Here is a 24,340-nt window from a genome sequence, read left to right as displayed (position 1 = left end):
AGAAAAAATTACTTATAGTGAAAACCGCCCTTGAATGATGGGATAGTAGACTAAAAGCTTTAGGAATCCAAACTATAACATATCATAAGTACCCTGTATCAATATTGATGCAAAACAAGTGAAATGTGACCCTTTTAGAGAGATTTAGAAAAAAAAACACTTCTGGGGTCATTTGGGTGCATTTTCCTTATCTCTGGCCCCCCTTGTTTGATTTTGATGATTGACATCTCTTTTGAACCATTAGAGCCAATAGAATCGAGGGGAAGTTCCTAAAATCCATCTAAACATTACCCATTGGTGAATGAGTGCTGCGCAGCCAGAATGCCCCGGAACCGGAAGCTGCGATACACTCTGGTGGCTACCATTAGCAGCTAATATTAAATCTCCAATTTTTACATAAAAATTGAATGATGGATTATCAGTAAGCATTTCAAAGTGACAGACACATTGGATTAATCATTGGATTAACCTTCAGCAGCGTTTTTATCATTTGAATGCCATTGAACACGACTTTTGATCAGAATAACAGCTAAGGTGAGACGATCTCCCGTGTTTGCTCCATAATGCAACGTGTTGTGATGTCTGTGTTTGCTTCCCCTGTCGCGAGTTCTGATCGCTCAGTGATGATACTAATACCTATATAATCTGTGGAATCTCAGCTTTAATCGGATATCTTGTATGTGCAGTTACGATAAGTAATAAGGGTATTTTTACCTTGAGTTCTGTGCTAAGTGTGTTAGCATTTTTTCACTCAGGGGTCATTTAGACGCTTCTTATGAGACTTGTGTTTTGTTTTGGTAAAAATGGTTTGTACTGTCAGTTAGCTGAGTTTCTTCCCATTAATCTGGTATGACACATTAATAGGTTTTTAAATATTAAGAAGCCCTGAGACACAGTTTCGTGAAAAAAAAACCCCGCAGGCCCCTCTACCGGGGGCTCTCGGGCTTAACAGGTTAAAACTATTTTTCTTTTTGTATTACATGGAACAGAAATCTGTTATTGGACAGGTAAAACAAACAACAGTTTAATTTTTGTTGACATTTTAGATTTTTACAGAGGGAAGTTCAACTAACAATACACTTTCCATAGTTCATTAAGACAATTGTTTTTTTGTGTTACACGGAATGGAAGAGGTTAAAGGGGCCGTATTTTGCTCATTCTAAGGTATATTCATATTGTGTCTCTACTGTGACATGTTTCCATGCTTTAATGTTCAAAAAGCTCTTTATTTTTCTCATACTGCCTGTGCTTCAGCACCTCTTTTCACCCTCTGTCTGAAACCAGAGCCCAGTCTGCTCTGATTGGTAAGCTGGCAGGCTTTGTTGTGATTGGTCAACCACTTAAAGATGTCCCACCCCTTAGCCTATCAATTACAATGTGTTGGAACGCTAGCCAATAGAAAAACGACTGTTACGTACTTAGTGATGTCATTATGTTACGGAGGTAACGGAAGTGGATGGTTTTTTTTGTAGTCTAAAAGAAGGCATGTTATGGAAGAACAACAGCCCAAACAAAATGTATGTGAAGTGCATCAAAAATCAATGTTTTTGCCTTTGGTGTCTTGCCTTAGTGTACAATCATAGTGTATTTTTACTCTAAAGGACAGCAGATGCTGCAGTAAAGGACAAACAAGATCACCAGGCGGTATGCCAGCTGCACTCACATCCTCCCATAGGCCTTAGGCCTGTTGTTTTTATTTATTAAAAGGACTAATCATTCATCAGTGTCACTCATTTTAACAAAGAATGATAAATAAATGGTGCAAAGGTCAAGTTTATTTTCACAGGTTGGTATTATCGACATGTATTCACTCACAAAACAATAGTACTTTTCACTTTATTTTAATAAAAGATCATTATAATTGTGGGTACATCTTTTGATACAAAAACAGTCTTTTACAAACATAAAATGGACATTCATGCACATCCATACTCTCAAGTGCACAGACACAGACCTTCAGTGAAACTAAATACGCCACAGAGCAACCATGAGATAACAGTGTTATCTAACGCACACTCACATAACATTTTCTTAACTGTTGCAACAGAGCTTGCAGACATGGCAGTCTTTGAAATAGTCCATATATAGTAAGTCACCATTGTGTATGTGCCATGGAGTAAAATAACATGTTTGAAGTAAGAAAACTGCACAATAAAAACATATAAACAACATTTTCAAGGGTTATGTGCATTCAGTAATACATGAATCATTCACATGTAATAATATGCAAGGATTACACATGAATGTCATTGGAAGGGAATACATACAGAAACACTTGGTATCTGTGTGTTTGTATATGTGGCAAAGCTTTCCTATGAAATGTCTTCTTTTCCATGTTTCGGTCTAGATTCCATGTTGACTCCACTGACAGGATTAGGAAATGATAATTGTACATGGAGCCAGCATCTTGAATGCATAATACCTTCAATGTGTGTTTATCCTGTCAATTAAAAGGAGAAAAGGATGTTTTCATATGAAACAAACACATGTGTCATGCTAATGGTTTACAGGCCTGTCGTTATATCAAAAGTCACCACTAGATGGTGCCATTCAAAAAGGCTCCACTGCAGACCCACACAGGTGCTTTCAGTTATACTGTGATTAGATGTCTGCATCTTAGCTGTTTCATTCATTGAATTGGTCTTTTCTTCCTAGCAAACGGGATGAAAATAGATGAAAATAAATATTGTATAATGTGCCTGTTGCAGGACTGTATAACTTGACGGAGTTATGTACACACTGGATTTTACTGCTAGCTTGACAGCTGTGAGTATTTACAATAACCAATGTTTTCTATGTTCTTTATGACGTGTTTGCTATATTTATGTTCATGAAGATGATTTTGGGGGAGTGGCTTTAGAGCAGGGGTTTTCAAAGTGTGGGAAGGTGAGCCTCCCCTCAGAGAACATAAGAACAGCCGCGCCCCCCCTCCCAATTATTATTGCAATTATTATTATTATTATTATTATTGTTGTTGTTGCTATAATGCAGGAGTATTCAATTGCATTTGAAATGACTCCGACTGTTTCTCTCTCCTTGTCTCGTCTCTGTGTGTGTGTTTGAATCTATCGTGCTGACTCACTGATTGCACCGATTTGATTGGCTGAGTAGAGTCACCTCCTTAAAACATTAAACAATAACTTTTTAAAACCTTTTTATCTTTATGTTTTAAACATTTCTTTTTACATTTTTTAACATTTTCAACATCGTGGATAAATCCTTATATGCTCCCGGCAACACACTGAATGTCAACTTTGCCTCCAGATTACACTCACCCCTACTTTAGTGGGAACAATGAGTCTGCGTCTTTGATGCGCACAGGCGGATGATGCGGGGATGCATTCATGTAGACAGGAATAAACGCAGATCATCCTCTGGCTGCAGCCTTGACCGGTACTTGCTTTTGATCAAAGTCAATGCTCTTTCTGTCAAGGAATGTTTCCAAATGTTTGGAAGCCGGCTGTAGTTATCCCAATCTTTAAAGGTGGAGAGCCAATGTCTACCAATAACTACAGGCCAATTAGTATCCTTCCTACAGTATCAAAAGTTGTTGAAAAACTTGTAGCTGAACAAATTATTAACCATCTGAATAACAGTGCATTTTCTCTGCATCCAATGCAATTTGGCTTTAGGGCCAACTACTCTACAGAAACAGCCTACTGTTTTTTCACAGAACAAATCAAATCCAAAATGGATAAAGGTGGTGTTGTAGGAGCAGTGTTTCTCGACTTAAAGAAGGCCTTTGACACTGTTAATCACAAAAAACTAATATCTAAGCTATCCAGCATTAACTTCTCCACACAAACACTTAAATGGATAGAATCATATTTGTTCAACCGTTCTCAGAATGTCAGAGTACAGAATAATCAATCATCTAACCTCCAGCTGTCCGCAGGTGTCCCACAAGGGTCAATTCTGGGTCCATTGTTATTTTCATTGTATATAAACGACTTACCATTGATATGTCCTGACACAAACATCCAAATGTATGCTGATGATACTGTCATTTATGTTCACGGAGGCAGTCTGACACAAGTGGCTAATGAACTGATGAACAAGATGGTTCATGTAACAGCTTGGTTGGAGCAATGCTGTCTGCAACTAAATGTCAGTAAAACTGTATGTATGTTCTTCACCAAAACCAAGTCCTCCTGCGTTGAGCCAGATGTGTTTGTGTCCGGGGAGAGGCTACAGGTGGTCTCACAGTACAAATACCTGGGGGTCTTAATTGATTCAAGACTCAATTTTAAGGCTCAGGTGAAAAAGGTCTGCAACAGGGTCAAATTCAGTCTGTCAAATTTGAGGTTACCAGAGACTGCATGTCAACAGAGGCGGCTCTGATGTACATGCACTCTATGGTTCTATCTCACATCACCTACTGCTTAACAACCTGGTCACATGCCTGTACAACCACTCTCAGGCGCCGTTTACACGAGGAGAAAACTGCTTGTATCTGCATAGTTTCGCGTGCGTATAGCCCTATTATTTACACGAGGCCGATAGAAACTGACCCCACAAACGATAACGGGTCCCAAGGTGGATAGATTTGCAAACGAAACGCTCTGGGGGGTCAACCGAGTCCGTGTAATCACCTCTATACGAATATTTCCTGAAAAAATAACGATAGCCCCGCCTCTCCCCGCCTCTCCTGCTCACTGCTGTAGCAACTATCAAAAATAGCTGTGTTAATTAAACGCACAAGGGGTTCTTGAATGAAATAATATTATAAAAGGCAAACCAGAATTGTTAACGCCCAATATACTCCTTAAACAAAATAAACAGAGTCAGATTTCATGCATTGATCCATTATATTGACAAAGGTGCGATCTCACCCGGTGTTTGTAGAGAATATCTCTCTTTCTGCACTTTTCTGAGCGGGTCCTCTCCACAGAGACGTGCTTCTTGGTCGGTCGATGCAATATCCACAGATTCGGTTTCTTTCAGTTAACTTCCCCGTTGCATTTATCCATATGCTGAGGAAATGACTATATCCCGCTGAATACCAGCAATCGCCACACACACTTCCTCCTGTCAGTAGCTACTGCTAGTGCTACTGCTACTGACCATGCTACAGATATTAGTGCAAAATCTACAGCTCCTCTACCACAACCATCAGCAACAAGTGGACATGGAGAATTACATGAACTACATGTTGCTAAATACACCGCGGGGCTTAAACAGAAGGGTAGCCATGGCAACATTGCAGCGGGGCTGCTCGGGCTGCTCTTCTTCGCGGCTTTTGGTGTATTTTGGCGGAAGTTACAGCGCCACTTACAGTCCCGGCATATGTACTACAGCGTTTCCAGCGGCCTCGTTTGAACAGACACGTTAAATGAAACGAATGCATGTGAACGGAAGACTTTTTTGAATACGCATACTGTGCATAAACGCAAACGGTCCCGTGTGAGCGGGGCCTTAAACCCCTGGAATCATTATACAAACAAACACTTAAAATAGTAGATAAGAAATCAGTTCATTCTCATCATTGCCCAATACTCGCAAAATACAACTTGTTGAGCTGGGAAAATGTAATTAGATATGCAAATGCTTGCCTCATGTACAAAATAATACACGGCCTTACCTCACCTCCGCTCAGACATTTTATCCCCATACGCACACCTGTAACTAGGTCAACAAGAGCTGCAACAAGAGGAGACTGCGTTGTTCCATTAAGGAAGAGTTCATTCAGCCAATCTTCATTTTCTTTTAAAGCTGCACAACAGTGGAACTCAATCCCAGTAACGATTAGAGAACAAAACACCTGCAGTTTATTCAAATCTAACTTAAAAACATGGTTAGTGGAAAATCAGCTCTGTCAACACTGACACAATCTGCACTTTACAACGCTCTGTTTGTACATGTGCCTTGACCTGTTGCTATCTGTCTGCTTTGTGAATATGTATTTTCGTTTTTATGTTTTTATATATGCTTTTATCATAATATAAGCATCTATGTTGAATGTTGCTTTACTGATTGTGTTTACCTGTCATTTGAAGTGACATTTTTCTTTAGGATGACTTTCAACATCTGTCCAGGGACTGCAGATGAAAAATAGCCTGTTGGCTAACTCTGGCGCATTTACAGAAATGTTAATCAATGATCACTGTCCCTGTCAAAGAAAAAAAAGCAAACCCGCACTCACACAGGTAGGTGGAGGTGAAGGGAATGAGCACGTTTACAGCCTTTTTGGCGAGGTGGGGGAACTCGGTCTCCACAGACAGCCAAAAGTGTGCAAGTGACGTTTTCTGCCAGACGCTGTCTCCTCTCTCACTTTAGGTAACTTCACTAAAAATCGATCCATGTTGCCGCTCGCATAAAGTTAGCTGAAGTTAACTAGCTAGATTTAACTGTTTCTCGTTATTTGTTTCTCACGCTGTGCCTCCCCTGAAGCTCTCTGGCGCCCCCCCCCCGGGGAGGCGCGCCTCACACTTTGAAAACCGCTGCTTTAGAGGAATGCCTGAAATGTGTTGCTAACTAGCGACTCTGGTGATCTACTGTAATAGCATTGGCAAAAAAATTGGCAACACTTGCCAGGGTCTTATGGTTGGATCATTTCAAAAACCCATCTTACTTTTGCGGTTTCTCTAATGATACCTGCCCAAGCTTTAATGGTTTTCAACTTTTACATCGATAATATATAAAAGTTTGGTGAAATTGGAGGAAGGACTCAAAATGGCGCCCTTTCGCAACAATCAAATCTGCTTGCAAAGCACATAGGTCAAAACGTTTTCTGGCTTCCGGGTTTTTCTTCTGCGTTATATCACTGTTGGGAAAAATCGAATGTTCCTTCTATATCAGAGTAGCACATGCTAACAGAGGCCCTACGTAGCTGTGTACGTAGCCAGATGTATGGCCACATGGATGACGCTCATGAGACACTGTGTTGAAGTTATGATAGCTATGTTCCTAAGATTGGCATGATGACACAGCCCCTAGAGAGATAGGCATATGACTGTCATGTTTATTGCTTACGCAGGCCTTAGCTAATCTTTACTAATGTCAGAATACTGCTCTGAACCGGTATTCCTCCATCTTGTTGACTGTAACACCCTCTCTTGTATATAAGCATATCAAGGACTCTACTCTGGGAACTATTTGTCCCACGCAGCTCGGTGTGTGAACTTCCATTTTTGCAAGGATAATAAATACATGTATATATGTGATATTTTTCTAACAATCGCCATCTGCACAAGAGCATTAGTGTTTCTCACTGGTAAAATATGCTAAAGACTGAAAGCTAATGGAACAGAATCTATAACCACATGTGCTTCTAGGTCAGGGTTGTTCCAAAAGGGCCACATACTGTACAGAAAAACATATGAAGGTCTGGGCCACTATCTAGAGGTGAGGTATATTGCCTCATAAGTTAAGTCATAAGTTAGCAAAATCAATCAAATGTATGTAAATTATTCTTGATACTTGAATAAGCTTTGAGAAAACAAACAGCCTACTGTACATCCCAGATTTTCAAAGGTTTTAATTTATTTTTTACAATAAGTATTTGCAGTTCATTCCTTGAAACAGGAGCCTCTAATTTAAATAGGAAGGGTATATTTCAAGCCTGTTATGCAAATAAGTTATTGGGCTTTTTATTATCAACTAAGATCTGTTACAATATTGTTTCAACTTTAATTAACTGAATGAATTTGAAAAGTGGCCTTATTAACAGATGACTACTGTGTAATATATGTTTAGTTATATTTAAGAAGTGCAATATAAGAAAAGCATACCTTTTGAATTAGCTGAGGGCCAATCAAAAATGGACAACGAGCTGCAGTTGGCCCCCGGGCCGTAGTTTGGACACCCCTGGTCTAGATCTATATCTCAATATTATCAGGTGGAAACCACTAAAGTTTGTAAATGTTATCCATTACAGATCAAATAACCACATGGGACTGTATGAATGTTTGGTAAAAGATCTCTATGGGACACTGGATACATAACGTCTGCTCATTAGATCTAGCTTGGTAAGAATGGCTAAATGTCTTCCAGTTTACATATTTCTTCCTATTGTTGTATGTGTATGTGATGCCTTTTAGATTTAGGGACAACATTAAGCCATCCACATCAATTCAAATTTTACAATTCTCTGGTGTCTGTCATCCCCATTGAATGTTTTGTACACAGTATGCCTATGCATGTCAAACAAAGGCTGATGTGGTAAGTAAGGAGAGTCCTTTATTCTTTTCCAAACATCATGTATTATAACACTGACCTTCAGAGCTCAGTGTCTTCAATGGCCTCTGGTTCGTCTATGGTGTCCAGGCGTCTCTTGCAGGCTTCCAGAAGTTTCTTCCTTGGGCCCAGAGGGATGTGAATGCTGGTAAGATCATGATCTGAACAAAGCAGCAGAGCCTCCAGGTCGATCTTCTCTCTCCTGAAGATCAGCATGAACTCACTGAGGCTTTGAGAGGCCAGGAAAGTGTCCAGAGGACTGCTCTCTAGCTCCAAGTCCTCATCCATCCCAACGTCCGTCTCCTCCCATGGCAACTCCTGAAGGTTCCTTTCTTGCAGGCTCAAGGCACTGCCAATACTGTCCTCATCCAAGCTGGGCGAGCGTTGAGGCAGAGGTCCTCGTAGTCGAACATTAGGTGCCCGGCCCAATGGTTCACTTCCCACTACACTCCCTTCATCCCGTGTACCAAACATGGCTCCAGTCAAATAGTTCCTCCTGAACACCATGGTGCCAAGCCCAGGTCGGGTGAAGAGGGAGTCACGTCCGGAGTCTGCGCTGATCTCCGAATACGCGGTCTCGTGGAGGCCTGGGTCGCTCATGGCACGAGAGACTGTGTCGACGTCGTCGTCATGGTCACGGGCGAACATGTCGCGGATGTTGAGGCGAGATCGCTCCTTGGGGTTGGCGTATGTGCCCTGTTTAAGGAACATGACATCATTGCCGAGCTGCAGACCAGACAGCGAGCGCACACTTTTCCTCCCGTCCTCGTAGATCTTGAAGGTTCCATCACCCTGCTTCTTCTTCTCTAGTTTCCTCTGTATCTTGGCCTTGCCCTTGGCTGTGGATTGCAGCGTGGCCTGAGAAGCAAGTATAGAAATGAAGAATTAAGAAACACTCATTTAGATCAAGAATGGATATACCCACAAACAATCACTGGTGTTGCAACTCAAACAACGACCAAGTCCTTAAAGCTGGTACCACTAGCACAATAGAGGATAACTTTCTTTGTCTTTCTAAAAACTTGAAACATGATCCTGGACTTCTATGATTCATAACCAAGATAAATAAGATATTGCTGTACTAGACAGTAGAATGTAAGCATCTTATTGTTTTAACTAAGATAAAGCAATACATTCATTAACATGAAACTCCTACAGCTAGGCTGATGTTAAGCAAAGACTTTACCACCATTGGACTTTATTTTGGAAAGAATGTGTACGGAAGTCAAGGGCAAGAATTGTGCCATGAATACACACTGTATATGATGTTCAAATAAAAGGATCATTTTGCAAATAAAGAAAGTTCTTGTAAAACTGACCGAGTTTAAAGACTTTGAAAATATGTCATTGTAAAGATTACACAGCCAAAAAATATAAATGTGTGCCTCATGTATTGTACGGGGTATTGCTAATTATTTGGCTTCCCGGCTGATAAAATGACCAGGAGTGGCTGGATAAAACACGGTAGGTAAGATAACGTTACATTTGCAATGGTTTATACCTAAATGTACTAGCTAGTTTCTAGGTTATCTCTATTGTGCGAGTTAGATGCCATTCAATGAGCCGTCTTGCCAAAATGCAACGGTACTGCATCTTTTGTGACTTGAGATATGCATGGCACATTTAAAATGTGACTAATCATTTGTTTCATGCCTTAAGCCAGGGATGGGCAAATGGCGGCCCGGGGGCCGCATGCGGCCCCCACCTCCTCTTTTTGCGGCTCTCAGATTAATTTATAAACAACGTGATTAATCAAATAAAATAAAAATTAATTTCTAGTTACGTCACGAGCTGCGTACATGATTTCGTTCGGCAGCCAAATACCGCGAAATAATCTGTGACGTGTTTGTGTGTATTGTGTTTGTTTCCCGGGGAAACACTCCCAAGAAACACCGGCTGTTGTTATGCCTGCTGTGACGTTAAGTTGCCGCTTGTAATTATGCCGTTACAAGCTTCAAAGTTGTATTTATCATCTGAATTTGGCAAAACAAGTTTAATATTCTAAAAACCAAGACTTTGTTTATTTGAAATCAGATGAAAACAAACTGTCACGGACCCTGCCGTGTTATCTATGATTACTATACGCCTTACATTCATAATTTCAGCAGGAGGGAGGGGGAGCGGCGCTGAGGAACAGCAGAGTGTCTTAGCTAGGTTCAAGTTAGACAACTACAATTACATACAATACATGCAATTTGTGTGTGTGTGTGTTCCAAGTGAATCTGCGGCCCCCTGGTGGCCAGTACATATATTATGTGGCCCCCACCACCATCCAAGTTGCCCATCCCTGCCTTAGGCTATACCAACATGCTTTTTTCTGAAACAAGGTTCCACCCACAAAGGGATGGACTTTGTATGTTTATATATTCCATTTTAACACCACTACCTGCGAGTATGGCATGTTGGAGGTCACAGTGTTGAACTTGCGGCTCAGTGTGCTGCCGCTGTTGTAGCTAGAAAAGCTGATAGCATCCAGGTTGTCTAAAGCTGCTGACTCCTTCATGAATTTCCTCTCCATGTGTTCACGGTGCTTCCTCTGGAGCTTTGCACAGTCTTTGATTCGGCGCTCTGCTGCGCGAAACGCCCGGTCTTTGAGTTTGGTGACCAGCTTTGGGTTGAGGGTTATCTGCTTGGCAGTGATGGAGTCCAGGTAGCGAACGCAGTCCATGTGTCCCTTGGTGGCGGCCATGTCCAGCGGTGTGTGATAGTCATTGTCCAGACACCACACGTTGGCACCGAAAGCCACCAGGAAGGACAGGCAGTTGTGGTGGCCGTTGGCAGCTGCCAGGTGGAGCGGGGTGTTGCCCCAGATGTCACACTTGTCCGGATCGCCTCTGAAAGACAAGACGCAACGTAGGATCTCAACATCACTGGATTCACGTATACAGTATGATTTCTGTCTCAAGAACCAAGCACATTTTTCACAGGTTTAAGCGATTTGAATTTTAAAACAAGCTATATGGTGACAGTAAATGGACACCCCTATCCACGTGGCTACTTTGCAACCCTTTCTCCTATTAAATGAAGTTCCCATACAACTAAATGGGACTTCAGAGTAGGGACCAAGTGATATTCTTGTACATTTAAACAAAAACACAATAAAATTGCAAAACAATACTTGGGAAAGTTATGTTTGTTGTATTTCTTTAATTCACCGACATACATTAAAATAAGTCTCCTGGGAAAAGATCTCTTTTTGTTTGACCCACCCATCTCGACCTCCTCCATAAGCACTTCATTTTGTTTGGGTGAGAAAATACCTTTTCCCTTAAATTGTCAATGCAGCAAATTGGGAACAATTTAATACCAGGCGGACTTTTGGTTTGGGGTTATTTGTAATATTACACAATACAAGAGTTAGGGGTGATGTCGAGCAAAGTCCAAGAACCAATCTATATTGTGGACATTTTCCGTAGATCGTAGTTATTCTATCTTATACACCAAACAGATGTTTTTAGCAGCGTTCTGGCATGCTGCAGACACTGAGAAACTCAACCTCACTTGCTGATCGCCTTACAATACAGCTTGAACTTTAGGAAGTAAGATGACTCGCATGACCTGCAACTCTGTCAGGTCATACAGTGAAAATGACTCTAAGTTTTACAGTCATTACTTGAAAGGCAGTGTAATAGTAACATCAGATACATCCTGATCAATTTGACTTTTTTTGATTATTTTCTTCATTTTATTTCATTGTGAACTGAATATCTTGAGGTTTTTGCTTGTTGGTCAGACAAATAAGCAATCTGAAAATAATACATCTTTTTTTAATCACTTCTAGAGTTAAAAGAAATATGATAATGATTTAAAATGTATCTAAATAAAATATAGATTCAGTTATTAAAAAAACTTAATTTATAACCTTGACATTTACAGTGCATCATCAGTATGTTTGTAGTCTTTTTTTGAACCCTTGTTTAATGACAAGGATGCAATAAAATGGCAATATAACCAAGATATCAGTAAAGCACTACCCACAATGCAGTGCAAGCAAGTAAAAACAGGACACAAAACCACAACACATGCTGGACTTTGTTCCACAGTGCACGGTACAGTTTGTTTGTTTTGAGTCCCTCCTCTTCCTGTTTACTCTCCGCCCTTATGACCGGGCCGTGGCGGGCGGGGGCCTGATCAATAATTGAAGCGCTGCAGGTTAAACATGACAGAGGTGACGATGCATTATTTATCCCACACACCAAGAGCCTTTTTCTGCAGACACCTAAAGGCACAGTTACCACACGCTGCAGAGTCACTACTTTGATCAGCTTGATCCTTGATTTCAGATCCTTGGTAACTGCAGACCTGGCAAATTGTACAAATGCCCCATTGAATATTACATCAAATATGATGTGGTTTATTTTTATGTTCAGAGCATCAAATGTTCCTGTTTTATATTTCCCTGACAGCTGAAAGGGCGATTAAGCGGATCCAATTCCAATGGTACAAGCAAGAAATCACACCAAACTATCTCACACGGTAACTGGAACCATCTGCAGCTCTGACTCAGAGATGATACACCAACCTCAAACAACCACCTGTTTACTCTGAAACTTTAATACTGTTTGGCACCAACCGAAACGTATCCTCGTTCTCTGTGAAATGTTGCCCGGAAGTTCCCACTGACTACAGATCACACATCAGACTGAACAGGAAGATTCATCATTTTCAACCAGACCCAGAAAACAACCATTTATTTGTATATAGTATATAGCAATGCCAGTCAGACTGGCCCCAACTTTGATTCAGACTGAACATTTTCTGCTGGATCCATTACCATAAGATAAGATGGACCCTCATTTATCCCAATGGGGAAATGCAGGAGTTTAAATCAGCAACAGAGTGAGAGTGAAAAACAGGACAGTATAACATTATATAAGTAACTGTTAAAACGAGATATCACAACAAGGTAAAACGTTGATATTTGAGTCCTCCCCTCAGCCACCTCCTCCAGGTTGTCCAGTTTTATGAGCTTGTTCAGCATCCCTTTTTTTGGTGTTTCCCCCCCAGCACACCACGGCAAAGAAGAGCACACTGGATAAGAAGTTGTATGGACATACATGTTCCCCAGAGGATAAGGTGTATTTTGTTTGTGATAATCAGGTCACAATTTGAATGTGTCCAACGCTAGGAAACAAATGTTGATAACATGCTCAGGGGACCATGGTAGACATGCAAAACATCAGCATGTTCACTGTGAGCATGTTGTTTTTGATGTACCTATAGGAACAGCCTCATAGAGCTGCTAGCAGGACTGCATACTCTTAAACTGTGTATGACTGATGATATGTGTATGTCTCTTAATGTCCACTATGTTTGTATATGTACATGTATGCGGAACTGCAGGACGGAGTCCAGAAAAAATTTCCTTACGGGGACAATAAAGTATATCGTATCGTATCGTAACTGTGTTCCAAATCATATACTAATGTACTGTACTTAACTGCATTGATCACATGACTGTTTCTATCACTATATGCAGAGGTGGGAGAAGTACTCAGAACTTGTACTTAAGTAAAAGTAGAAGTACCAGAGTGTAGGAATACTCTGTTACAAGTAAAAGTCCTGCATTCAAATTGTTACTCAGGTAAAAGTACACAAGTATTAGCACCAGAATATACTTAAAGTACCGAAAGTAAAAGTAGTCATTGTGCAGATTGGTCCATTTCAGAATAATATATATGATATGTTTTATAATGATTGATCATGAAAGTGTTCTCAAAGCTGGTAAAGGTGCAGCTAGTTTGAATGACTTTGTATACTGCAGGGTAGCTTGTGGATTTACTCCAGGTGGAACTAAAGTCTGATTTAACACTTGATTATATTTCACATCATTCATCCACATCTGTAAAGTAACTAAAGGTATTAAATAAATGTAATGGAGTAAAATTGTACTTAAGTAGGCTACAGTACTTGAGTAAATGTACTTACGTTCCACCTTTGACTATATGGGGCAGTTGATGATGTCCACCAAGCTCACGCAGTGTACTCAGCAAAACTTTGCTAATGTAGTATACCTCTAAGCATTTCTCACATACACAATAGTTCGAACACTATTGTAACGCAGCACTCAATTTCTGTCTTCCTATGGCCTACAATGAATAGTAGGTAATTATGCAATTTCATACTCATAGTTTATTTAGGTCATTTGATTAAACCAGGGTATATGCAGGAAGCCTGAAGTCAAATGTAATACCTTTTAAGACCTTTTTTAAGACCCTTTCCATACATTTTAAGACCTCATCGCCACTTTCAGTTTTAACCGGTTACATTGGCGACACACTTTACCTCACATTTACTATATACAGTATTGATTGTCCTTCCTCCTTATCTTCCAACCATTTGGACGCAAACTTGCATTTCCCCATAACGATGTTGTTTAACAACCGGCGTAAACGGACCTTCGCGCGCTATCAAGCAGTGAGCGTGCGATGTCCTGTTCAGATGACGTCCAATCCAACGGGATGCCATAAATAAACTACACAGAATCACACTACACACCTACGCAATGATTACATTCAGGCAAACTGTAGAATACAACCTCTTTGGACAATTTATATACTTATTGAAAACAAGCTACAAAATGTAATACCTTGGAAAATGCCCTTTAATACTTTTTAATACTTTTTAATAGCCTTCATTTTCGCTAAATTGATTCATCAACTTTTAATACTTTTTAAGACCCCACGGACACCCTGTAAATACAACTTATGTACCACGTTAGCAAAATATTATCTGCAATAATTAATTTCTAAAAGTGCCTGAACATTTTTTCTCAATCAGCTCCTCACAACGAGTGATGGCTCCCACATGAACAAACTCTTTTCTGCCATTTTGTTTCTATTTCTTCACTGGTTTAAAGGTAATGCTTTATGCATTAACTTTCAATTACCATTAGATGTTTTTTTAGACTTTGATTTTGGCTTATTAAGTCATGAATATTTAGGATAAAAATACTAGTTTAAGTTTCTTTATTAATACATTTTTCATATGGCTGCTCAATTAAACGGTTCATTGATATTCAGTAATACTAAGGGATCTGTTTCAGCTGATATTGTGCCTTAGTGGTACACATTCAGTCAATTGGGGTGTGGGGCATCAGTTCTGATGCCTACAGAAAGTTGTTATGTATATTTGTTCTTGAACCAGATATTTTACTTGTTGAATCAGAATTGTTATTTTTCCCCCTGTATTTTTGTTAGTCAATGTTTCTTACATGACCAACATTTTGGCTACCTTATTCTGTTGAAAAAATGGTTTCAGTTCTAATGTGTATAACGAAGAAAATAAAAAAAGTACAATCTGAAAAGTTGATGAGAAATTACACATTTTCTTGCTTACAACCGCTACTGTTTTCCTCATCTTCTGCTGTGAATTGAACTGCAGCTCAGTTTACTATTCTGTCTTTGCTTCATGTACTCTTTACACCACATGCTCCATGACCCATTGAAACAGTCTCTATCCATCACTGTGACCTTTCCCTCTGTCTGTGTCCCTCCCAAGCTGCCCTCCACTTTACTGCTCGCCTTATAAACCTGCCACCAGCAGCATGACATACTGCACTGTGCCCTGCTGTGAAATATCACACTGCTTCCTCTCCTAAACCTTGAACAAAAGCCTTTATCATTATCTCAGTTTTCTTTCACAAATATGCAGCAATGCATGAGGCTGTAAGAACGCAGATCATATCCACCGCATGTGATGTGTCAGATTTAGTGTGTTATACCTGCACCTGAACTGGGCCTATGTCATGGATTAGCCACACATGTGACATTCAAATAAAGTAATCATGCTTCAGTCTTTCTACTGCTGTGTTTTACTGTATGTTTGAGCATCAGCTGCAAGTGACCTTTCCTTTGTAATCAGGCAGTTAAAATGTATAGCACTGCATCTCCAGCAACCCTGATTACATTAGCAATGGGGGTGGGTTATAAGATTTTTATATTCATGCTAATATAAGCAGGCACACAGCGCTGAGGTCAACAATATTCCATTTGTTAATATTTATTTGTGTGAAGCTTGAGGATCAGGGAGATTGGCGTTAAGACATTTTATAATAACAAACAGCAAAGTGGGGACATTAGTCTCTTCTTTCTAAATGTTACATTTTTACATCCTTTTTGTTTATAGAAAATTCCACAATACTTGATTATAGTTGGTCCCATTCAAGCCCAAAGAGTTACATTATTACATATGTGTGCATATCTTTCGTATTCAACATATAAATACATGTAAACTAAATAGAAAGAATAGTCCTATGTGCCCAAAGGCACAATATATTATGATAAGAATAACTCACAATTGTTTTTAATGTCATCAGATTTGTCCTTATGCAAGAGTAGAGAACAGTTCTACCCTAGACATGTAAAATATAGTTCAATATGTAAAGGTTTTTTCCTATAGCACGTGAAGTAAATAGAACAAATTTCACTTATTTACATACAGAAAATAGCGTCAAAATAATATAATAAAAGGTAAACAATAACTGTTGGTCATGTAAACAGACACATTACAATAGTTTCCCTCTCGGACATTTCTGCTGAAATGAGCAAACAGGTGTTAGTGGATGAACTATCTCTCTGGTGAGGGGGGATGCTCGGACTCACCCTCTCCCCACGATGAGCCGCAGGGCCTCCAGGTTGCCGTGGTACGCGGCCCACAGGGTCGGTGTCATCCCATCCTCATCCGGGGCGTTCAGCTCCTTCCGTGTGGCCTCCTTCAGCACATCCAGGTAGCCGTCCCGGGCCGCCCGGTGGTACCGGTCGTTCATGGCGGCGCCTCTGCTTCGGCAGCCCGCCTGGCTCACTCTGGGTTCGGTTCCATGGAGGTTCCGGAAGGTTTGCCTTGTTAGTAAGGCAACTTTTAAAGTCCGGTAGCGAGGTGTGAGCAGCGGTCCGACGGCCCGGAGAGGCACGGAGCTGGCTGACAGCCTAGTTGCTAGGAGACGAACACGAGGCGTGCTGGTTGTCAAGCAGGGGCGGAGCTATAAAGAAAATACCCGCCCCTTTTAAAAAATGAATGGCATATGTTTCTTTGGTTTGATTTAATTATAACATCTATTCATTTTATTTGAGTTTCTTTGTAATTCCCTCGTTCTCTCACACAGAGAACGAAGAAAGCACGTTGTGGCAGTAACAATTGCACTGAAAATAGCAATATTAAATATAAAATGGGGTTAGTAAAACGTACATATGCATTTTCTTATTAACTAATGATGGTGTAGTTATTAAGGAATGATGCAAAATTGATATTTTTTTATTTAGAACAATAACCCAAGTATATCCTTAAAATGTTTGCAATTTTGAAATCCCTAAAGTCAAATAACGTATACTTTAAATATAGAAGTAGCTGTATTTTGCAACCCAATTTCAGACTTTTGGATATATTTTTCCTATACTGTTCCAGGCATGCTTCCCATTACTTTCTGTGTGTTTGAATGCATATTGATAAAAAATGCAGCCCCTGTAATCTTTACCAAAAATAATGCAGACTGAATGTGACCAGAATGTGGTCTGATGACTTTCAAAACTCAAGCTAGTTCAAAGTTCTACTGACGTGTGTTCCCCTACAATAGGGAAATGCATGGAAACCAGCACCTTTCCTAAATAGCGGAAACAAATACAATGACATTGCCATATCAAACGCAACATGTTTACAAAAGACAAGGCGTGATGTAAAGCAGGCCTACACTCAATTGGTTTTAAATTGGCTAAAACATGCAAAACCACCTGCATGAACATTTGAACGTGACGCTGAAACTAAATCCAGCAGTTTCAGCAGGTTATCAGCTGTGACTGAACTATTAGCTGCTACTTGAAGTGATAAGAGTAAGGTTTCATTTATTAGTCAGTTTCTGGTGTAGAGTGAACACAAACAGTGGCACGCTGGCAGAGAGCCCGGCTGATAAACCCTTTCAAAGTAAGATAACCTCACTGACCAAAAAAAACACTGCCCAAAAAAATTGTTCCTCAGGAATTTAAAGTACACAGTGTGAGTAATTCATATACAAATGATCCTTTTAAGCGTTTGTGTTTAAGTCTTTTAAACTAACAAAAGCTGTATATAGACTAAGATTCTGCTCAGCTTCTTTGGGACCAGGAAGCGACTTCAAGTAAAACTAAGGTCAACATGAAAAGTAAACACTACACCTGTGAAAGGTGTGTTATAAACGTTGTGAACACACCTATACTGGTGTGGGAGGCGGATTGCAGCACCCTTCAGTTGCAAGCCTTCACATGTCGAACTGCGGGAAAGTAAAAAGAGAAAGTCCTTAGAACTGAATGGAAGCGAGGAAAAGAAGAAGGAAGGTGAAAGGAACTAAGGATTGTATCTTGAAGTAAAATCATGAATGATAACGGCTTAACAGAGCTGGATTCCTCCTGGGGGAAAGCTGGAAATCTCCAAAATGATGAACCAGTTAAGAACTCAGAACTTCAGATCCAGGAGCCGGAGCAGGACCCGGTTCTGGTGTGGGTCCCCAGCGGGAGGCGTCTGATCTCAGGTCTTCTGGGTCTGAATGTGATGCTGCTGGGGGCCGCCCTGGTATCCGGGCAGGCCTTCAACCCTGAGGGCCTGAAGCACCAGGAGCCCCAGGTGTTCATGCTGCTGCTGATGGGGGCCAGCGTGCTGTGGATGCTGTGGTACCTGCTGTGGGCCAGTAAGCAGCCTGGCATCTGCCCACACAAGGACCACCACGCCGGGGGAATCACTGTCACCGGTAGGCTCCTGTATCATTTTTGACAGAATACTAGATTATATTAGTTTGAATCCTGTAATAAATATGTCTTTCTCTCTCTGTGCTCCAGTGGTGCTCATGCTGTTTGCTGCATTCAGTCTGCTGCTGTATATCTTCAGGGTTGGTTATTTGATCAGCATGAGGGAGTGTAAGCCCGCTGCTAAAGTGCTCTCTCCATTCATCGAGGCTCCCTTCCTCGCGCTGCAGGTACGGATTTTTATACTGTGGGAAAGAGAACATCAGGCTGCTGGTTCACACTGAACAGGGGCTACAATGAGCAAAACTAAAAGGAAAAAAGATGATTGTGGAAGAAAGGAACATGATCATTGTGATGTAACAGCTATTCATATGAATATTCTAATCTATTATAAAAAGAAATAAATGGACAAAGCATGCCATAAGTATAGAAGGTGACCTTTTATTGTTTTATCACTAGGCCAAGTGGAGGAATGTGTTATTATTTAAACAGCCCTTTATTCTGAGTATAAAAGGGAAAAAATGCTAAATGTACATTTATTATTATAGATTTATCTTGATTGAAACAAGAAAAAGACAAAAAGTGCAAATGTTGAATTTTAATAAGCATGCGTACGAATAGAGCTTCAAACATCCCTTATAATAATCTTTGAATTGCTTTAAAAACTGCATAGTCTTTAAAATCACCCCACAAGTAAGTAAAGTCAGGAACTGTGTCACAAAATAATATAAACTCATAGGTCTACTTACCAACTTTGTCGAGAGATTTCAACTACAGCTTAGAGCAGGGGTCTCAAACTCAAGCCCCGGGGGCCAAATCCGGCCCGCAACTTCATTTTATGTGGCCCCGCAAGAGCTTGCAAAGAATATAATACGTTTATTATACGGTTACATGCCACTTTACAGAAGCAGGTTGCCCATAAACTACATGTCCCACAATGCATCTCGTTTTGTGACATGCGCACTGAAGAGACTTGCAATTATTTGCCCTGGACTTCTGCTTTCAGACGTAGTTAATTACTAAGTTATTATCCTATCCGATAATAATCCAATTCAGAGGAAATAATGTAATATAATACATTATTTTATATATATATATATATATATATATAGTTACAACCGGCCCTTTGAGTGCAACCTTTATGCGAATGTGGCCCGCTTAGAGTGTCCATCAGCCAGTGAAATTGGTTTGGTCATCAAATATTTATTTTTTTGAAGTTCTTTAAAAATGTGAAAGATCAAGGGATAGATAGCTTGAATAAACATTCCATTTAAAAAAATATTGGTTTATAATGTGACAGCTCAAAAACGATAAGAAATGTCTATAAAAGTTGAAACGTTTAAGGTAGATAGAATCTAGTTCTCTACTACTGCACACCAAAAATCCAAAACGGAACCAAAGTTTAATTCCAACATGTCTTGGCTCATTTATGTGTCCTCTATAACTTTTTTTCTGTAGCATGACAATGTTATTTAAAAAAAGTACTTCGTAAATGTATAGTGCTTTATTGTATAACTGGTTATACTGGTTTTATTTTGCAGACATATTTACTGTGGGCTCACTCCAAAGACTGCATTCACAGACATAAGATCATCACCAGGTGCATCACTATGTATATTTTCCACACGTTTAATATTCACGGGAATGTTATTGTTGCATTTGTGTTTTTAACCTTCTTATTTGCCTGTATGTGCTGCAGGTCGGGGCTGATGGTCATCCTCTCCGCTGACCTGGTGCTGTGGCTCAACGCCGTGACGGAGGACACCATCCACGAGGAGATCGAGTTAGAGAAAGAAGACCGGCTGGACTTCAGCAACATAAACTCATCTGAAGCAGACAGCTCTGATTTAGCAGGTAGGGTACTTAAACGTCTCAGGTGGAATCATGCCCCTCCCCTTGTAATCAAACACAATTACTTACTTTGAAAAGTAAGTACATTTACTCAAGTTTTGCAATTTTGAGGCACTTGCACTGTTGATTCATATTAGTATTAGTTTTTTTCCTCATACTACATTTTACTTCTACCCTACTGCATCTCAAATGGAAATATTGTACTTTTTACCAAACTGTGTTTATCTGAAAGCTTTATAAAATTACATTTGTTTGCACAAAATACATGAAAATGTGCTATTCCAGCTGAAATGATTATAAGATAAGCTGAAAATGAATTGCCAACTATTTATAATTTAAGATCTTTTTAATGTAAAAAATATTTCATGGTTCCAGCTCCACAAGAACATGCACTGATTTTCTTTTAATATTGATAATAAGTGTAATATACTAGTAATCATTTTTAGATTTGGGATTTCTTACTTTTTTCACAAAGCAACCACTCAATCGATTAATTGAAGAAAAATCAGCGGATCTATATTCTTAATAAAGGAAATTATGTTTAAGTCCTGGTTTTTCATTCATTTTCAGGTACCAAAACTGGCATGGTATAATATATAACAGTCACAGAGGAAATTATGAATACTTACATTTTCATTTTACTGAATATACTTACTTGCGTTACACTTTCAATACAGAATTTTAACTTACTAACAGGGTCGTTTTCTGTATAATCAGTCATTTTACTCAAGTAAATTACTTGAATGTGTCCTCTACCACTGCTTGTACTATATGTCTATATTTTTTTTAAAACATTCCTCCATGCCTGCTTCAGGACTTGCCAATTCCACCTGGTGCCAGTGCAGTGCGAGTGCAGGCTGCCTGATCTTCAGGAAAGGCCTCGAGATCCTCTACCCCTTCAACATGGAGTTCTACCTGATGGCAGGCTGCTTGATCTACGTCATGTGGAAGAACGTGGGCCGCAGGATGAGTCCGGGCCCCCACCACGAGTCTCAGAAGTTCACCTTCCAAGTTGTCTACCAAGGGGGGGTCATATACGGGCTGGTGTTGGGGGCCCTGGTGCTCGCAGCTGGGGTGGCCGTCTTCATTCTCTACCAGGTCTGGGTGGGGCAGCAGCAGCTCCGCCTCACCGCCTTCCACATATTTTACGGGTACCACCTGGTCGTGATGCCTGCCATGTCTCTGTGTTCCCTGGGCGGGATGCTGGTCTACAGGCTGGAGAGGAGGGCCAACGAGGGGGGGCACAACCCCACCCGCAGCCTGGATGTTCTGCTCCTGGTGGCAGCTTCTCTGGGTCAGCTCGCCCTGTCCTACTTCTCCCTGGTGGCGGCGCTGGCTGTGGGGACCCAGGGGCCCCTGGGGGACCTGGACCTGTCCTACTCACTCCTCAGCCTGCTGGAGCTCATCCTCCAGAACATCTTCATCATCGAAGGCCTGCACAGGCACCCCAACCTCTTCGCCAAGAGGAAGGAGAAGCAGCGGAGCAGCATCTTCAAGGTACCTGCTAGAGCTGCTTTTAGTTAAATACACATGTTAAGTCTTATTTATATAAACATTTCATATTTCTTTCATCAAGCTTTTGCTAAATAGCTTATTTACAAGAAATGATAACACCATTTTTAAACTCTGCCACAGCCTAAGAAAAAGGTTGCTGCTCAAACACCAGAAGAGAGGAAGACAGATGTTTCGCTGCTGGAGGGGAACACGTCAGCTGCTGCTGAAGAGCATGATGGGAAAAAACCCTGGACCAAAAGAGCCATACAAGAAATCTGTGCCTTCCTCATCCTTTCTAATGTTATGGTGAGTGTCTGTTGTCTGATTTAATAGAATTTTTATTTATTTCTGATTATTTATTTGACTTTTTTAATGATTGAGCATACATCTTGTGGGGTTGTGATTTTTTTTTGTATTTGTTGCTGTCAGTCAGTACCCTTTAATAAGTCTTATGGGGTAGGGGTGTAGCGGAAGTACAGGCTGTAAGACCAACAATAATCCCATAACACTTCACATACAAATGCTATTTTAGTTGTTTTTATTGAAAATGATTACACTCTGAAAAATAATGTTAGGTAGTAATAGGTCTGATGTTGGTAAAATACTTAAGTCAGTAAAAGTGAATATAATATTAATGTATAATATTTTTCTAGCAGTTGAAGGAAGGGATACTTTTTTTAATTAATACTAAATGCATCTTAACTCATGTTGCTCATCATTGACATTTCCTAGACTTTGAAACAGAACAACAATTCTCCCTGGCTATTTACATTCAATTTCAGTGTTTTAAAATACATTTAAAAAAATCTGTATTTTGTTTTAAGAAGTGAAAATGGAAAATAATATTTATAAACTTTTTGGGGCGGTTTTTTATAACTTTTTTGTCCTCTATGGACACCTAAACATCTCTCCTAAAGCGAGGCACACGTGTTAAAAATAAATATAAGTTTCTTTGTTATTTCTGCTGTATAAAGTTGATATACGTTCCCTATTGTTGCAGCTGTGGGTGATCCCTGCGTTTGGAGTCCACCCCCAGTTTGAGAACGGCCTGGGGAAACAGTTTTTCGGCTTCTCCGTGTGGTTTGTTCTGGTGAACCTGGGTCAGCCGCTCAGTGTTTTCTACAGGATGCACTCAGTGGGGGCTCTGATGGAGCTGCTCATCTCTGCCTGACCTGCAGCAGAGGCATAACTCTGACCAAATGACTGTTATAGCAGGAAATATATAAAGGCTTAGTGGAAAAACAACATGATACTCACTTATAAATGAGTTGGTTTATATATGAAATGGGAGTTTGAAAAAGAGTTTGAGGATTTTCTTTTTCTTTTTTTAGGCTGTTTTTCATGTTTTTTCCCTTTAGTTCCAATAGTCCTTAAAGGCTTAAAGGTGGGGTAGGTAATTCACTTCAGAAAAACTTTTTGTTATATTCCATGGAATGCTCTTAACATCCCGATAGCAATGAATATATGAAATGCTTTGACAATAAATACATAAAAAAATGTCATCTGTGGAAGCCGTAGTACTGTAAAAAGCACGACCAATCATGTGCCCCGGGTCAGATAACTGGATGGCCTACCTGCCTGTCAGCCTTCCATCTGTACACAAACTTATCTCTTGCCCTCATTGGTCATGTGTGTGTTCATGTGTGTCGGAGGAGGGGCTCTGTAAGGAAGTCTGAAGGAAGGGGCAGATTTTTTTCGGCTGCGTAGTTTCAAATTCTAGCGCACTACCTTTAAGACATTTTCAAATTGACATGAACATGCTTCAGTAAACCCTTGAATTTGGAAGCTTAAGATGGGTGGTTGCTAACAATTGGCTTAATCCGACTACAGAGGTTCCTTTAGGGACATTAAACATCATTGCTAGTCCAATTTAACAGCTCTGTTGTGTATATGCTGGCGCCTCTTGGAATAAACAATGTGAATCAGAATACCTTTATTCGTCCCACAGAGGGGATATTTACATAGACTATCCTAACCAAAATGTTCTAACTTGTAGATTTATCAATGTGAAGTTTTGTTTGATTGTCGCGAAATGCAATCGCAAGTTTGAAGCTTAGAGGTAGTACCGTTGAAGTTATACGACATTGTGCCGATTGTACATTGCCTAAGTT

The 24,340-nt window shown here is 40.2% G+C and overlaps 2 protein-coding genes across 2 annotated transcripts; one reads left to right on the top strand and one right to left on the bottom strand.

Moving 5' to 3' along the window:
- Positions 1 to 1,869: 1,869 nt before the first annotated feature.
- LOC117473881 (Usher syndrome type-1G protein homolog) lies at positions 1,870 to 16,978 on the bottom strand. Its single transcript, XM_034119830.1, has 4 exons — positions 16,779 to 16,978; positions 10,562 to 11,009; positions 8,216 to 9,033; positions 1,870 to 2,440 (listed from the first exon to the last, which is right to left on the bottom strand). Exons 1-3 carry the CDS (start codon positions 16,940 to 16,942, stop codon positions 8,218 to 8,220), a joined length of 1,428 nt encoding a protein of 475 aa, XP_033975721.1. The 5' UTR covers positions 16,943 to 16,978; the 3' UTR covers positions 1,870 to 2,440; positions 8,216 to 8,217.
- Positions 16,979 to 18,378: 1,400 nt separating this feature from the next.
- LOC117473394 (proton channel OTOP3-like) lies at positions 18,379 to 23,655 on the top strand. Its single transcript, XM_034118963.1, has 7 exons — positions 18,379 to 18,889; positions 18,978 to 19,114; positions 20,426 to 20,484; positions 20,584 to 20,738; positions 21,550 to 22,232; positions 22,371 to 22,535; positions 23,230 to 23,655. Exons 1-7 carry the CDS (start codon positions 18,517 to 18,519, stop codon positions 23,398 to 23,400), a joined length of 1,743 nt encoding a protein of 580 aa, XP_033974854.1. The 5' UTR covers positions 18,379 to 18,516; the 3' UTR covers positions 23,401 to 23,655.
- Positions 23,656 to 24,340: the final 685 nt, after the last annotated feature.

Source organism: Trematomus bernacchii, unplaced genomic scaffold (assembly GCF_902827165.1).
Source record: "Trematomus bernacchii unplaced genomic scaffold, fTreBer1.1, whole genome shotgun sequence".
In the NCBI taxonomy this organism is placed as follows: Eukaryota; Metazoa; Chordata; class Actinopteri; order Perciformes; family Nototheniidae; genus Trematomus; species Trematomus bernacchii.
The sequence above is the reverse complement of the archived record's forward strand: the minus strand, read 5'-3'. Positions and strand labels throughout refer to the sequence as shown.